The 14,671-nt window shown below is 39.4% G+C and overlaps 1 protein-coding gene across 1 annotated transcript; it reads right to left on the reverse strand.

Moving 5' to 3' along the window:
• Nucleotides 1–13,654: 13,654 nt before the first annotated feature.
• LOC118898272 (GTP-binding protein Di-Ras3-like) lies at nt 13,655–14,349 on the reverse strand. The gene is given in 2 exon segments (XM_036858451.1): nt 13,655–14,179; nt 14,182–14,349. Coding segments are annotated over 2 exon segments (693 nt in total).
• Nucleotides 14,350–14,671: the final 322 nt, after the last annotated feature.

Here is a 14,671-nt window from a genome sequence, read left to right on the forward strand (position 1 = left end):
GTGTGCTGCCCATGTTTTCCTCTAAGAGTTTGATAGTGTCTGGCCTTACACTTAGGTCTTTAATCCATTTTGAGTTTATTTTTGGGTATGGTGTCAGGGAGTGTTCTAATTTCATACTTTTACATGTACTTGTCCAATTTTCCCAGCACCACTTATTGAAGAGGCTGTCTTTTCTCCACTGTATATGCTTGCCTCCTTTATCAAAGATAAGGTGACCATATGTGCGTGGGTTTATCTCTGGGCTTTCTATCCTGTTCCATTGATCTATATTTCTGTTTTTGTGCCAGTACCAAACTGTCTTGATTACTGTAGCTTGTAATATAGTCTGAAGTCAGGGAGCCTGATTCCTCCAGCTCCATTTTTCGTTCTCAAGATTGCTTTGGCTATTCGGGGTCTTTTGTGTCTCCATACAAACTGTGAAATTTTTTGTTCTAGTTCTGTGAAAAATGCCAGTGGTAGTTTGATAGGGATTGCATTGAATCTGTAGATTGCTTTGGGTAGTAGAGTCATTTTCACAATGTTGATTCTTCCAATCCAAGAACATGGTATATCTCTCCATCTATTTGTATCATCTTTAATTTCTTTCATCAGTGTCCTATAATTTTCTGCATACAGGTCTTTTGTCTCCTTAGGTAGGTTTATTCCTAGGTACTTTATTCTTTTTGTTGCAATGGTAAACGGGAGTGTTTTCTTAATTTCACTTTCAGATTTTTCATCATTAGTGTATAGGAATGCAAGAGATTTCTGTGCATTAATTTTGTATCCTGCTACTTTACCAAATTCATTGATTAGCTCTAGTAGTTTTCTGGTAGCATCTTTAGGATTCTCTATGTATAGTATCATGTCATCTGCAAACAGTGACAGCTTTACTTCTTCTTTTCCGATTTGGATTCCTTTTATTTCTTTGTCTTCTCTGATTGCTGTGGCTAACACTTCCAAAACTATGTTGAATAATAGTGGTGAGAGTGGGGCAACCTTGTCTTGTTCCTGATCTTAGTGGAAATGGTTTCAGTTTTTCACCATTGAGGACAATGTTGGCTGTGGGTTTGTCGTATATGGCTTTTATTATGTTGAGGAAAGTTCCCTCTATGCCTACTTTCTGCAGGGCTTTTATCATAAATGGGTGTTGAACTTTGTCAAAAGCTTTTTCCTCTGCATCTATTGAGATGATCATATGGTTTTTCTCCTTTAATTTGTTATATGATGTATCAACATTGATTGATTTGCGTATACTGAAGAATCCTTGCATTCCTGGAATAAACCCCACTTGATCATGGTGTATGATCCTTTTAATGTGCTGTTGGATTCTGTTTGCTAGTATTTGTTGAGGATTTTTGCATCTATGTTCATCAGTGATATTGGCCTGTAGTTTTCTTTCTTTGTGACATCTTTGTCTGGTTTTGGTATCAGGGTGATGGTGGCCTCGTAGAATGAGTTGGGGAGTGTTCCTCCCTCTGCAATATTTGGAAGAGTTTGAGAAGGATAGGTGTTAGCTCTTCTCTAAATGTTTGATAGAATTCGCCTGTGAAGCCATCTGGTCCTGGGCTTTGTTTGTTGGAAGACTTTAATCACAGTTTCAATTTCAGTGCTTGTGATTGGTCTGTTCATATTTTCCTATTTCTTCCTGGTTCAGTCTCAGCAGGTTGTGCATTTCTAAGAATCTGTCCATTTCTTCCAGGTTGTCCATTTTATTGGCATAGAGTTGCTTGTAGTAATCTCTCATGATCTTTTGTATTTCTGCAGTGTCAGTGGTTACTTCTCCTTTTTCATTTCTAATTCTATTGATTTGAGTCTTCTCCCTTTTTCTCTTGATGTGTCTGGCTAATGGTTTGTCATTTTGTTTATCTTCTCGAAGAACCAGCTTTTAGTTTCATTGATTTTTGCTATTGTTTCCTTCATTTATTTCTGATCTGATCTTTATGATTTCTTTCCTTCTGCTAGCTTTGGGGTTTTTTTGTTCTTCTTTCTCTAATTGCTTCAGGTGCAAGGTTAGGTTGTTTATTTGAGATGTTTCCTGTTTCTTGATGTAGGCTTGTATTGCTATAAACTTCCCTCTTAGCACTGCTTTTGCTGCGTCCCATAGGTTTTGGTTCGTCGTGTCTCCATTGTCATTTGTTTTCTAGGTATTTTTTGATTTCCCCTTTGATTTTCTTCAGTGATCACTTCATTATTAAGTAGTGTATTGTGTAGCCTCCATGTGTTTGTATTTTTTACAGATCTTTTCCTGTAATTGATATCTAGTCTCATAGCGTTGTGGTCAGAAAAGATACTTGATATGATTTCAATTTTCTTAAATTTACCAAGGCTTGATTTGTGGCCCAAGATATGATCTATCGTGGAGAATGTTCCATGAGCACTTGAGAAAAATGTGTATTCTGTTGTTTTTGGGTGGAATGTCCTATAAATATCAATTAAGTCCATCTTGTTTAATGTATCATTTAAAGCTTGTGTTTCCTTATTTATTTTCATTTTGGATGATCTGTCCATTGGTGAAAGTGGGGTGTTAAAGTCCCCTACTATGATTGTGTTGCTGTCGATTTCCCCTTTTATGGCTGTTAGTATTTGCCTTATGTATTGAGGTGCTCCTATGTTGGGTGCATAAATATTTACAATTGTTATACCTTCCTCTTGGATCGATCCCTTGATCATTATATAGTGTCCTTCTTTGCCTCTTCTAATAGTCTTTGTTTTAATGTCTATTTTGTCTGATATGAGAATTGCTATTCCAGCTTTCTTTTGATTTCCATTTGCATGGAATATCTTTTTCCATCCCCTCACTTTCAGTCTGTATGTGTCTCTAGGTCTGAAGTGGGTCTCTTGTAGACAGCATATATATGGGTCTTGTTTTTGTATCCATTCAGCCAGCCTGTGTCTTTTGGTGGGAGCATTTAATCCATTTACATTCAAGGTAATTATCGATATGTATGTTCCTATTCCCATTTTCTTAAATGTTTTGGGTTTGTTATTGTAGGTGTTTTCCTTCTTTTGTGTTTCTTGCCTAGAGAAGTTCCTTTAGCATTTGTTGTAAAGCTGGTTTGGTGGTGCTGAACTCTCTCAGCTTTTGCTTGTCTGTAAAGGTTTTAATTTCTCCATCGAATCTGAATGAGATCCTTGCTGGGTAGAGTAACCTTGGTTGTAGGTTTTTCTCCTTCATGACTTTAAGTATATCCTGCCACTCCCTTCTGTCTTGCAGAGTTTCTGCTGAAAGATCAGCTGTTAACCTTATGGGGAGTCCCTTGTGTGTTATTTGTTGTTTTTCCCTTGCTGCTTTTAATATGTTTTCTTTATATTTAATTTTTGATAGTTTGATTAATATGTGTCTTGGTGTGTTTCTCCTTGGATTTATCCTGTATGGGACTCTCTGTGCTTCCAGCACTTGATTAACTATTTCCTTTCCCATATTAGGGAAGTTTTCAACTATAATCTCTTCAAATATTTTCTCAGTCCCTTTCTTTTTCTCTTCTTCTTCTGGGACCCCTATAATTCGAATGTTGGTGCGTTTAATGTTGTCCCAGAGGTCTCTGAGACTGTCCTCGTTCTTTTCATTCTTTTTTCTTTATTCTGCTCTGCAGTAGTTATTTCCCCTATTTTATCTTCCAGGTCACTTATCCGTTCTTCTGCCTCAGTTATTCTGCTATTGATCCCGTCTAGAGTATTTTTAATTTCATTTATTGTGTTTTGCATCGTTGCTTGGTTCCTCTTTAGTTCTTCTATGTCCTTGTTAAATGTTTCTTGCATTTTGTCTATTCTATTTCCAAGATTTTGGATCATCTTTACTATCATTATTCTGAATTCTTTTTCAGGTAGACTGCCTATTTCCTCTTCATTTGTTAGGTCTGGTGTGTTTTGACCCTGCTCCTTCACCTGCTGTGTGGTTTTTTGTCTTCTCATTTTGCTTATGTTACTGTGTTTGGGGTCTCCTTTTCACAGGCTGCAGGTTCGTAGTTCTCGTTGTTTTTGGTATCTGTCCCCAGTGGCTAAGGTTGGTTCAGTGGGTTGTGTAGGCTTCCTGGTGGAGGGGCCTGTGTTCTGGTGGATGAGGTTGGATCTTGTCTTTCTGGTGGGCACGTCCACGTCTGGTGGTGTGTTTTGGGGTGTCTGTGGCCTTATTATGATTTTAGGCAGCCTCTCTGCTAATGGATGGGGCTGTGTTCCTGTCTTGCTAGTTGTTTGGCATAGGGTTTCCAGCACTGTAGCTTGCTGGTCGTTGAATGAAGCTGGTTCTTGATGTTGAGATGGAGATCTCTGAGAGATTTTTGCCGTTTGGTATTAATGTGGAGCTGGAAGGTCTCTTGTGGACCAGTGTTCTGAAGTTGGCTCTCCCACCTCAGAGGCCCAGCCCTGATGCCTGGCTGGAGCACAAAGAGCCTTTCATCCACACGGCTCAGAATAAAAGGGAGAAAAAAATAGAAAGAAAGAAAGAGGATAAAATAAAATAAAATAAAACTATTATAATAAAAAATAAGAAAAAAAAATTAAGAAAAAATTTATTAAGAAAAAAATTTTTAATTTTTAAAAATAGAAAATATGAAAAAACTTAATAAAAAATTTTTTTAATTTCTAAAAATAGGAAATAAGGAAAAAATTATTAAGAAAACATTTATTAGGGAAAAAAATTTTTTAAAGTAAAAAAAGAAAAAAACAAAACAAAACAAAAAAAAAACAGACGGACCTAACCCTAGGACTAATGGTGAAAGCAAAGCTATACAGACAAAATTTCACCCAGAAGCATACACATATACACTTACAAAAAAAGGAAAAGGGGAAAAATTAATATATCCTGCTCCCAAAGTCCACCTCTTGAATTTGGGATGATTCGTTGTCTATTCAGGTATTCAACAGATGCAGGCACATCAAGTTGTTTGTGGAGCTTTAATCCGCTGCTTCTGAGGCTGCTGGGAGAGATTTCCCTTTCTCTTCTTTGTTCACACAGCTCCCGGGGTTCAGCTTTGGATTTGGACCCGCCTCTGCATGTAGGTCGCCTGAGGGCGTCTGTTCCCCGCCCAGACAGAACGGGGTGAAAGGAGCAGCTGCTTCGGGGGCTCTGGCTCACTCAGGACGGTGGGAGGGAGCGGTACGGAGGAGGCAGGGCGAGCCTGCGGTGGCAGAGGCCGGCGTGACGTTGCAGCAGCCTGAGGTGCACCGTGCGTTCTCCCGGGGAAGTTGTCCCCGGATCACGGGAGCCTGGCAGTGGCGGGCTGCACAGGCTCCCGGGAGGGGCGGTGTGTGACCTGTGCTCGCACACAGGCTTCCTGGTGGCGGCAGCAGCAGCCCTAGCGTCTCCTGCCTGTCTCTGGGGTCCGCGCTGATAGCCGCGGCTCGCACCCGCCTCTGGGGTCCGCGCTGATAGCTGCGGCTCGCGCCCGTCTCTGGAGTTCGTTTAGGCGGCGCTCTGAATCCCCTCTCCTTGCGCGCCGCAAAACAAAGAGGCAAGAAAAAGTCTCTTGCCTCTTCAGCAGCTGCAGACTTTTTCCCGGACTCCCTCCCGGCTAGCACCGAAGCCTGAGCCTCAGCTCCCAGCCCCCGCCCGCCCCGGCAGCTGAGCAGACAAGCCTCTCGGGCTGGTGAGTGCTGCTCGGCGCCGAGCCTCTGTGCGGGAATCTCTCCGTTTTTCCCTCTGCGCCCCTGTTGCTGTGGGATCCGCGCTGATAGCCGCGGCTCGCGCCCGTCTCTGGAGCTCGTTTAGGCGGCGCTCTGAATCCCCTCTCCTTGTGCGCCGCGAAACAAAGAGGCAAGAAAAAGTCTCTTGCCTCTTCGGCAGCTGCAGACTTTTTCCTGGACTCCCTCCCGGCTAGCACCGAAGCCTGAGCCTCAGCTCCCAGCCCCCGCCCGCCCCGGCGGGTAAGCAGACAAGCCTCTCGGGCTGGTGAGTGCTACTCGGCACTGATCCTCCATGCGGGAATCTCTCTGCTTTGCCCTCCACACCCCGTGGCTCTGAAGCTTCCCCCCTCTGCCACCCGCAGTCTCTGCCCGCGAAGGGGCTTCCTAGTGTGTGGAAACCTTTCCTCCTTCACAGCTCCCTCCCACTGGTGCAGGTCCCGTCCCTATTCTTTTGTCTCTGTTATTTCTTGTTTCTTTTGCCCTACCCAAGTACATGGGGATTTTCTTGCCTTTTGGGAGGTCTGACGTCTTCTGCCAGTGTTCAGTGGGTGTTCTGTAGGAGCAGTTCCACGTGTAGATGTATTTCTACTGTATCTGTGGGAAGGAAGGTGATCTCTGCGTCTTACTCTTCCACCATCTTGCCTCTCCAAGCTCCATTTTAAATAATAGTGAAGAATCTGGTTGAGTTTTCTCTTTGTACAAATAAGTATACCAATTTATATTTCAGTGCAATTTTACCAACATAATGATCAGTTCTTGAAAGAAGGCCAAATCTAACATAATTTTAAAAAAGGTACAGGAAGTGTTCATGGTGTCTTCTCCTCGGAGTCCTTGGCCAGTGTTGTTGGCCTCTCATGGCACTAAATTCACAAATGTACGAAAAATTAAAAACAAATTACCTCCTCCTCTTTTTATGTTTTCAACAGTACCATTGTCTCTGAGTATTCCCCAATGGGGGTACACAGGGTCAGTTTGCACATAACTAGCAAGATTTTAACACTATTTCAGTTTTGTTGCAATCTTCCCTTTATGGGAAGGCTAACATTCCAATATTATTAAAAATGCAAACCAATAAGACATGAAATGGCTTACTTATTGCTAACATTTATGCAAAACCACTTAAAATGTTAAAAAATATTAATCTCCTACCCTATGTAGCAATTAATGCTGCACAGATGATGACAATTGTTTTTTCCACTGGAAAATCACCAGCAATCCACATTCTCTTCTTCTGCTTAATTAACACAACTATATATATCCTTCAAAGTCACAGGAAACTGGTGTAATTGCTTTTGTAAGTTCAACCAGTCTCCAATGAAGAACAGATTGCTAAATTAAATGCAAGTAATTTGAAGCTTTAAAAAAAAATCAGGAATATAGACATTCTTGCCCCCATATAGTATGAGGTGATACAAAGGTCAGGGAAAGAAAAGAAAAAGTAAGAATTCCTGGACCTGTCTTTGATTCTCTGTTGAGATATTAACTACATTTTAAAGACCATTTGTCAAGCAGACATCATGTTATATAAAACAATTATACTTTATAATCAGCCGCAACATTGTTGTCAACATAGATGTGTGCTGAACTGATTTGGAATCAAAGACTCTGTGTGTGTGTGTGTGTGTGTGTGTGTGTGTGTGTGTAAAATAGCCCTAAAGTTTCTGAAAAGCAGAAGAAAATAAGGATTGCAGAAACAAGGTGGAAAATAATTCAAAAAATTTCTTACTTATTTACTTTTATCTAGAGAAGATAGAAGAGAGGACAGTGGGGAAGTGGGAAAAGAGAGAGGCAGAAAAACAGAGATCAGAGATGAGGAGATACACACACACATACATACAATCCATCCTCATTATTTGTGGATTCTGTATTTATGAATTTGCCTACTTGCTAAAATTTATTTGCAACCCCAAAATCAATATTCTACGCACTTTCATGATCATTCTCAAACATATACATAAGAAGAGCAGTGAAAAATTTGAGTTGCTGGACACACATTCCTAGAAGAGGCTAAATAAGGTGATGTTCTGCCTTTCAGTTTCAGCTGTAAACTGTAAACAAGTGTCCTGTTTGTGGTATATTTGGTGGTGTATTTTTGCATTTTTGTGCTTTTTGTTGGTGCTTAACTATTTATAATGGTCCACAGGCATATCGCTGGAGTGCTGTCTAGTGTTCCCAAGAGCAAGAAGGTGGTGATGTGCCTCACAGAGAAAATATGAATGAGGTAAGCTTCATTTAAGCATGAATTATAAGCTGTGGGTTGTGAGTTCAATGTTAATGGGTCAACAATCTGAATTAAATCAGGCGTCTTTAAAGAGTAACACACATAAAACAAGGTTATGTATTGATCTGTTGACAAAAATGTTGCAACCAGAGGCTGGCAGGAACCTAGCCCTGTATATCTCTTAGGAGCAATGATTCAGTATTTGCTAACTCAGTTTTGCAGTGGCTTTAGAAACATAACTACTGCAAATAATAAGAATCAACTGTGAGTGTGTGTGTGTATATACAGTTGATTCTTATTTGCAGTGGTTATATTTGTATATATAGAGAGAAAGAGTGAGAGAGAAAAAGAGAATGAAAGAGCTATCTCATGTCTTGGATCAAGTGTGGATTGCTTATCTGGAGACCAAATCAAAGTGTGTAAATAAAAAGTAATAGGATTAGATGAACAAGTAGGTGTTTAACTCAGAGTGGAAAAATAATTAATTACAGTCTGTACAAAAAAGAGGGAACTTTGACCGTATGACTCTTTAACTCTTTTATTATACAGAGGGGGGATGTGGGGATGGGCATAGTGGTCAAAAGTAAGACTCCAGAGACCAATTGAAATCTCAGCTCTCATCCTCTTAACTTCTGGGACTCATTTCATTATCTGTAAGCTGGGGATAATAATATGTCTCATAGGCTTGTAGTAAGAATTAAATAAGAAATCAAAGATTGTAGGAGAGTGTGTCATATATTAAAACATTCAATTAATAATGCAATTATGAGTAAGCAGACCCCAGGCTTATATTTACGTAGAATCTTGCTGGTGGAAACCAGCCCCCATGTCCTCTTATCCCCAGCTCAGTGTTTTTTCATTGCACCTTTCTTGGGCCACTGAAACACCATTTGGACTGATTTACCCCTAGATGCTGTTATGATGGTTGGCAAGGAAAGGTTTGTGTTCCCAATGTATGCTTTCATAGCATAGAATACAGAGTTGAAGGAAAAGTAATGTAAGCAGTAGTTAAGAGGAAGAGGGATGTCTGCCTCAGTTTTCTCCTAAAAGAACATCATTTCCAAAGAAGAGAAGTAATTTCAATTAGCTTGTATGTTATGGAGCAAAGGAAAGAGATAGCTTTGGGGATGGGAATTAGAGGAAGGAATGCTGGTTGGTTAGTTGTTTTTTGAAAGACACTAAGGCATGTTTATATATTAATGGAGATTTGTCCATAGACACCCAAAGACTGATTAAGTAACTTAATAAAGAAGGCTAGTGGAATTTAAAAAAAAAAAAAACGAAAAAGAGAAGTAAGAAATCATGCTAAATTTTACTCATCCACTATGCAATCACCTGTGTTCATAAAATGGAATAGACTTTAATTCCCACCATGAGCATAAAGCAAACCAGTGTAAAAAGGAAGAGATTTTCCTTTTTTCTTTTTTTTTAATGAAAAAAAGAAAAAAACCCCAGCATCCTCAGCCTCAGTTTCTTTATATACAAATGGGAATAATAATATCTACTCTATCAAATAATGTTAAAATCCCTAGAAAGTATTTATGATAGAATATTCTACCAAAGCTAGATATAGAGGTCTATACAAAGTAAAATTAGTTAGGATTTAAGACAACTTATTTGATCTCACTTTTCACCACTACAGAAGCCTTAGAATGAAGTAAAATTACAGTGCATTACCTTTCATATCATATCTAAATGTACCTGCATAGAAATTCTTTTCAAGATGTTATTAATAATAATAAAAGAATCTATTACTTCACATGTCAGAGGGAACAATTCAGGATACAACTACTATTTTAGTATATTTAGCCAATCCTTTTTATCAGTGTGAGTGACTGGTACAGAGCTGGTGAATGAAATCTACAGATTTTATAACTTTACAGTTCGAATTAGACCAGATAACATTGAAGAGTACTTCAAAGAGTGTTCCTTTTATTTTTTCCCTTCTCTCTCTCCAAGGGATTCTGGCAAAGGTTCATATTTTCATCTAGAGAAGCTTACCATTTAAAAAACATATATTTCTTTTTAAACCCATTCAGTTAGCTGCCCACATTTGTATTAAATACAAACTGTTTCATACAATTCTTTCTAGAAGCCAACGACGTGCCTGTAATATACCTCTCCATAATAGAGTCACTGAAAAAACGTGACTTATTTTACATTCTAAATCAAATAATGGTACATTTTAGCCATTTCTATTGCCTTTGACATAGGTATATTTCCATGAATAGGATATATTTATTCCTTAGGAGTTGACTAACAAATAGTATTTTAGTCAAATAGTATTTGTTAATTTTAAAAAGTATTCCATCAAACAAAATAGCGTTGTTGTTGCGTTGCTGTTTTTTAGTTTCATACTTATACAGACTGGGGCATATCATGAAAGGAGACAGAACTATACCTCAGTAAGTTGCCCCAAGTGCATACTATTTATTATATATTTGAAGGTTCCGTTGTAGCTAATGAACTCTGAGCCATAAAAATTCACCTCATTGAATTTCAAAAATATTACAAATAGGTAAGGAGATGCTAAATAAATCATCAGATTTACTAAATTTAAATGTTTATTTTTATCCATTTGTAGAGTAAGATGCAGGCATTTCTCACCATCAGTGTAGGGTTAATGTATGAGAAGACCATTAAACTCCCATCATTTAAACATGATAACTGCCCCACGTGTCTACATAATGTTTCAAAGCTATTTTTAAGGCATTTAAACTTTTCAATTTACACTAAGCATCCACCAAGAGATTTTCTATTAAATTTAGTACAATATTTTAAATGATCAGCGCAACTTGATTTTAAATAAATTCTAGAGTAAAAGTAATTTCTAAAGACATAACTTACATAATTTTCCTCAATGCATCACTGGTTCCGAATAGTGGCTTTCAAGTTTAAATCATTAAAAATCTTTTAGATTCCCCAGGCAGCTACACTTTGTATAAATCTAGTGTAAATTTTAAGGAGTTAATTGGTGCTAAAAATGACAAAATAAGTTTGGTATACTTACATGTTTCTGGTTGCCCCAAATAATTTAAAATAGCAAATGTTTCACAAAAGGTTGTATAAGCAACAAGTAAAGCACTAGAAAATTTTCAAATAAGAATTAGAATTATTCCTGTATCCTAACAAAATTTTTGATGTCCTAAGAATACTATTGGCTAGGATATTATTATGCCAACTAGTGCATCCTTGGGACATGGGATTTTGTGACTGGGAACTTGGGAATTTCACCTGGAAAGAGAAAAGCAGATGATTATGGGGAATGATTGGCTGACTCAGTGAAGACAGAAAGCTGAGGTAGAACACAAAAGAGCTATTGATGGCTTTTGTCTGTGGAAGACATACGCCTAAGGGAAGGGTGACTGCTCTCTCTTAGTGTCATGGATGTCACATGATAGAAAGTTTTATGTTTGTTTCTGACATTAGGCAAACAAAAACCTTTTGAATGCTGAATTAGCCTCTTGTTTTGAGCCTGCAAGCTGCTACTCATTCCTATTGATGAGTACTGATCTGATTGCAGCCCTTTTATTTTTATGGTGTTAACTGCGCAGGGAATGTGGGTAGAAGGCCTGAGACAGGACCACTGACCTTATCCCTCCAGAGTTCACATAGCTTTTGGAGTTTTCCTTTTTTGGGGGGGGAGGGAGGAGGAAGGGGATGTCTCAGGAGCTTACCAATCTCTTTGCTTAAATGAACAATATGAGTTAGACCTTCTGAAAGCAGTTTAGCAAAAGACTCTTACTTTCTTTTCCCTCTGGAGAAGAATACACTATCGCCACGATTCAGCTTTGCTTGTCTGGGTCTGTGCAAATTGTGAGGGAAAGAGAGTGCTCTGAGGGAGCCCTTCCTTTTCCCTTCGGTCCCTGTGATCTGTACTCACTTTAGGTTCTAGGTTCAAAATTCGATGACTTGGCAGGAAAAGATAAACCCATTTTGTAAAGACATGGTGAGGATTGTATTCTTGTTAAGGGAGTCATAGATTGAAAAAACTGAAGCCATTTTTAAAGCCCTTGATTATGGCAGACTTTTAAATATATACATTCACTTTGAATTAAAAGAATTCAGAGAAATGAGAATGATTTCTGCTTTCTATGGCCAGACTTTGAAGTGGAGAAATGTGGAACTAAAAGCAAATAGCATAACCTGTTTTAATCAAAAGGAGTCTAGCAAGAAACAATCAATTAAAGAACAGTCTGATTCTCTGAGACATCAATGTATGAAAATCTGTTAGACGCCAGATTGTGTCTCAAGACACATACGATGAACTGAACAAAATGACCTGCTAATAGCTTTTATGGGTAATAAATGCATCATGTTATTTGTAATTTTGCAGATGGTAAATCAAGCTAATATCGAAGCTGAAACAAGCTACTTGTTAAATATAGTTCAGAATGATCTCTGTTATTCAAAAACTGTATTGCAGAGAAAAGGAAGATGATTACTCCTTATATCTCTAATCATCTCAAATGGATAAACATTTCCATTCTGCCATGGAGGCATTTAAAATTTTAAATCCTTTGGAGAAAGCATGCCTGAAATAAAGTTAAGCTGAGAAACGCTAAGTTTATTTAGATTATGAGCAGGAACAAAAACGTAAAACCTGTGCTGAAATTGAAGTGTGACTTTATTGCATACAATGCACATTAGATATTTCCAATCAGCATTTGGAACACTGACTTGGCAAATTTGAACATTTGAGCCCAACACATATTAACAAATGAGGCGGGGGATGGACATGCCATTCATATTATAGACTCTTTTGAATAGTCTCATTTGCCTAAAGAACTCTTCAGCTTCAATTTTGTTCTCTTTGTTGTTGTTGTTGTTGTTATAAGATCTATGGTAGATAGCAACACAGTTCTTGGGAGGATGGGGAGGTTAGGAAAAGAGGAGCCAGGACAATGGTCCAAGAAATCACTCCTATAGGGAAAAAAAAATAGGAAAAAAAGACTGACTGCCCATGATATACAAAGGGAAAGTCAGTCAAATGAAAGGAAAAGTTAACTTTGTAGATGGACAGGTCAGATATTTGAATCCCAAAATGGGCTCTTTCTATGTTTGAGCTGGTTATTATTAACCTTAAATCATTTTGTTTGCCATCTGTAATATATGTCATGTAAGTAAGATCAGTTCTGTGTGTATTTATTTATTTATTTATGTTTGCATGCAGGAAAAGCTTTATTAAGTCACGGAACTGTTATAATTTTTTTAAACTACAGTGTAGATTACTTAAACATTTTAAATGACTTAGGAAACAATTGGCATATATTTAGTAAGCAAGTTCTACTTTCACAATTTTCTCTGCTCCCACCCTCAATGCTCAGCTATAGAACATTCATTTACTTATCATGTTTAGTATCTCTGTCTCACAGTCATCTGTCAGAGCTTTTGTTGCAAAAACATGTCTCTTAACAATTAAATACACAATGGGAAGATATGATCAGACATTTACAGGACTTGAAATGTTTAAGAATAATACACAATAATAGGATTACAAGAAGGGCAGTGACATCTTTCAATTCATTTTGCTATTTCCATTCTCTTTTTTAAACATTAATCTCTAAAGTCCGTCCAAGTCCCATCCTTTAAAATGCATCCTGTTCCTTTTTCCTCTCCTCCTTCAATGTCCATATTTTAACAATTCGAGTTCTCTTGCCTGGGGAAAAGAAAACTTACTAACTCACAAGGGACATTTATTGACATTTAATTGTTACAACCCAAACCACAGCACAAAAGTCAGTCATGTACAGGTGACACAGCACAGTGGGGTCTGTCCATGTTTTCGGCACACTGAAGGAGAAGAGGGTCGGGCTCCTTACGGCTCAGGGTTCACATGATGATGCACTTGCCCAGCAGCTTCTCGGCGGTCTTGGGGATCTGGGATTTCTTCTAGGGAGGCTGGGCGCCGGCGGCGGCGGCGGGCTTCTTCTCGAAGTTGATCAGCATCTGGAACAGCTCCTGCACATTGATATTCATCTTGGCGGAGGTCTCCAAGAAGGGGCAATTCCACTCCGACGCGTAGGCAGCACCTTCCTTCTCGCTCACCTCCCGGTGGCTCTCGTCACGCTTGTTGCCCACCAGGATGATGGCGCACTTCTGCGGGTTGTTGCCTTTGAGTTGACGGATCAGCTCGTAGAGGGGCTTCAGCTCCTCCAGGGTTTGCTTCTTGGTGACGGAGTAGACCAGGATGAAGGCGTGACCCCTGGCAATGGCGAGGTGTTGCAGGCCCCGGTAGCGGCGGCCGCCGGTGGTGTCGGGGATGTGCAGCGCGCCCGCCTTGTGGCTGCAGCCCAGCGCCTGGAGGTGGGTATCTTCGATGGTCGGCAGATACGCCTCACGGAAGTTGCCGCGCGCACCCACCTCTGCACCAGCGCGCCCTTGCCCACGCCGGCCGAGCCGAGCACCACCTCGCGGAAATCTCTGCTCCTCCTCTGGGGCAGGCAGGTACGGATGACGGTCACGGTAGGCAGAAGCCGCAGCCGCTTCATCAGCCGTTCCTTGAGGCCAAAGCAGGAGCTGCCCATTGTCGGGTATTGGCGGGGAGATGCGTGCACACCCTCTCTGGCACTTGGCCAGCAGTGAGGGAAACCTCATAAAGAAAGGAGGACACCAGATAAAACTCCAGCAGCCCCTAGCCCACACACATCCTGCAGTATTTTCTCTTTTTTCCATCCAAGGCTGATCTGTGTATTTATTTTTAAAGAAGGGTAATCTCAGATATAAATATAGAAAATCTCTAAGAAGGTTTATTTTTAAGTAAATGTAATTTAAGGTGTATTTATATGTTTTTTCGGATACATTTATGTTTTCATATATATACATATGCATACACATATGCATATATAC

This window comes from Balaenoptera musculus, chromosome 7 (assembly GCF_009873245.2).
Source record: "Balaenoptera musculus isolate JJ_BM4_2016_0621 chromosome 7, mBalMus1.pri.v3, whole genome shotgun sequence".
Lineage (NCBI taxonomy): Eukaryota > Metazoa > Chordata > Mammalia > Artiodactyla > Balaenopteridae > Balaenoptera > Balaenoptera musculus.